This window comes from Salvia hispanica, chromosome 3 (genome assembly GCF_029641045.1).
Source record: "Salvia hispanica isolate PSC_SH4W2 chromosome 3, Shi_PSC_v1, whole genome shotgun sequence".
In the NCBI taxonomy this organism is placed as follows: Eukaryota; Viridiplantae; Streptophyta; class Magnoliopsida; order Lamiales; family Lamiaceae; genus Salvia; species Salvia hispanica.
The window spans coordinates 37,842,138-37,845,161 of record NC_142694.1 but is presented as its reverse complement, the minus strand read 5'-3'; the positions used below and the strand labels follow the sequence as shown (position 1 = coordinate 37,845,161).

The following is a 3,024-nucleotide window of genomic DNA, read 5'->3' as shown; positions in this document are numbered from 1 at the left end:
AATAAATTATTAGGTATTATTGTTAAACATCCAATCCAATATTCAAAATCTTCTAAGCACTTCTATTATTAATGTATTGAACGCTTCAAGTTTTATTTTTAGTTTTTGGGATATGCCCTGCAATCATTTATAATTACTCTAATCGTGATACAACACGATCATACATATTTCTTATTTGTGATTATCTTGACCATATCTATCGTTAATTTGATCATCCTTAAAATTAACTATTACTGAATCTCATGAAAAGAAAACTTCATTGCGTTAAAATCCACAAACCCAAACCAACTTTATAACTATAGTATAACAATAATAAGACTTTTAGATATATAATATATTCTTTGTTTATTTATTCACTATTCCTACTATATAACACAGCATTTGTAGGTGCATATGAATTATGATCATGATTTCATTGACTTTGATCAACTGTTTTATACCTCTAATAATTGACATAAATTATAATTTAGAGAGTAATAGAATACTTATAATACCTAAAATTAGGAAACATAATCTATTAATTCTTTTTATATCATTCAAAAGGTAATCGAATACTTATTATACCAAGGAAACATAATGTATTACTCCAATCGGTTTCCTTCCATGTCTACATAAAACATAAATAGAATATTCATAATAGTATTTATTATAGTAAAAATAATACCATATTACCAATATAAATCTCCAATAAATTTTCCAAAAATATTACAAATACTCATCATATTCGACCTCCAAATCGTAACCAAGAGCAGGTTTTAAATTTCCCAAAATACCCCTATACATTGATTTAATTACTGAACTGCCACCGGCTGATTTCCTATATAAACATTGCATCACATTTCATTAGGTTTGCCGAATTGGAGAGCAAATCGGCCCTTGTAAACTCACTTTCCCAATCTTTTCTACTTTTTCCAGAATTTAGAAAACACTCTCTCCACACCAAAGTACAACCAATGGAAGCGTCTTCGAGAAACAGATCCTCGCACGGTACAACCTTCCACAGCCACAGCCACTTCCCGCGCTCGCTCTCGCCGTCCGGCCGCTTCTGCGCCTCCTCCATCTCATCGTCGGCCGCGACACTCTCCGCCCGCTCTGATCCCCGGCTACGATCCAGCAGCCCTACGCGCGTCAGCCTCGGCAGATCCGTTTCGCCGTCGTCATCGGTCCGATTCTCCGCATCTCAGAGGCATCCGATCGCTTCTCATCGCCAGAAGCATAGCCAACGCTCGCTGCCGAAGAAGACGTGTATGTGCTCCCCTACGACGCACCCAGGCTCCTTCCGGTGCAGCCTGCACAAAAGCAGCATTGTCCCCGGCTACGGCGGGAACCAGGCGTCGCCGTCCTCGTCGTATCGGTCCAGCCATCAATTGAATATGCGCCGATCCGCGATGACGAATTCGCTGGTGCGAATTGGCACGGTGGAGGGGGATTTGGTGAGGAGAGCATTGGCGGCGCTGATTCGGCCGTCGTCGCACAGCTTGCGCCGCCGGCACGACTTCCAGCCGCGGCCGAGCCGGCTCTCCGTCATGTCGAAAGCCGATGGCTTATAATAGGGGAAAATTTGTATCTGGCGGGTTTTTTTTGGTGTACACAACAGACGCGCTAAGTGAACTCGGTCGGTTTAGCCGTTTTTTCGTGGCTCTGAAATTTTTGAATTTGAAAACAACTCGGAGCGGTCTTCGAATTTTTTTCTCTTAAAAAAAAACTTTATTGAAGTAGCAATCACGCAGTTGGACAAGATTTGCAGCGATTTTTGGAAAACTTATTAATATAGAAATATGTTACTTTTTCATATTCCGCTTAAAAAGGATTATTTTTATTATGGTAATGGTTTTGTGAATTTATGGTTTTTTATTTTTCGTAAATTAGGAAGTTTTGATTTCTCTTCAGTAGTCAAGTAGTCTAGGCTGAACTCTGAATAGGTGGAGGAATGAATTGAGATTTAGAATTGGCATAAATCTGTGATCCAGATTTACTAACGAAAAACTGAATAAAACCAAAGGAAAAACAACATTCAAACCAAAAGGTATAAATTACATTTATTTTAATGGCTTAAATTCTCATTAATGACAGTCGAATTTATGGTAATCTGATAATTTACGGGTTCTGAAAAATGAAAATGAATTTTGCGATCTAAGTTAAGGTCAAACTAATCTTTATTGTAATTATGCATTTAATTAGTTTACTTTCGAGCATTAATGATTAATGACTAATTCCTTATTATTTTGAAAAATTGGGATTTAGCTCCTTATTTAAAATAGGAAAGTAAACGCCCCCGAATCAATATTGCGTCGCGAATGGTTGTGACTGCGATAAATGACAAAAATAGTTTAATGGAATACTTGAAAAACAAATTGAATTGACATAAAAATTTTAAAATTGATTGCAGCTTCACTGTACTTATTTTGTTTGTTGAATTCTAAATTTGTTGAAAGGTTGGTTCCAACATTTTTTTTTCTTTATTGCTATTGTTGACAAAGTAGAGAAACACGAGATGTTGTTATTGTTGATTATATACTCCGTATGAATTAATCAACTATATACAGGTATGTGACTTTTCTTGGATGAATAATAGTAGTATCATTCATGTGTGAACGAGTGCGCACACCCTTTTCAAAATTTCAACTCAAATGTTAGATTTATTCTTGTGTCATGTACTTGAAATAGTAATTTTATATCTGGTGAATTAGAATACTCCTTAATCAAGATATTGAAATTTTAGTTGAGGTAATTAAGTGTTAGATTTATTCTTTTTTGATAAATTGATAAAATTTTAAAGGCCTGATAAATTTGAATTCGAGCCCTTTTGACTCCGGCATTATGTGGTACTCTACCATTAGGCCAATTCACAACGACAGACAAGTAAACAACTCTTTGCTCATTCACAGTTTTTTTTCTTCAATATTATTGTCTTTTACTTAAACTTCTTTTACACACATAAAAACTAAACAAGAATCATGCACATTTCTAAAGATAATCACTAACTTATTTCAAACATGGATTTCACAACTACATTTGGCATCA

General features: G+C 35.6%; 1 protein-coding gene across 1 annotated transcript; it reads left to right on the top strand.

Moving 5' to 3' along the window:
- Positions 1-844: 844 nt before the first annotated feature.
- LOC125216729 (uncharacterized) lies at positions 845-1,666 on the top strand. Its single transcript, XM_048118494.2, has one exon. It carries the CDS (start codon positions 954-956, stop codon positions 1,548-1,550), a length of 597 nt encoding a protein of 198 aa, XP_047974451.1. The 5' UTR covers positions 845-953; the 3' UTR covers positions 1,551-1,666.
- Positions 1,667-3,024: the final 1,358 nt, after the last annotated feature.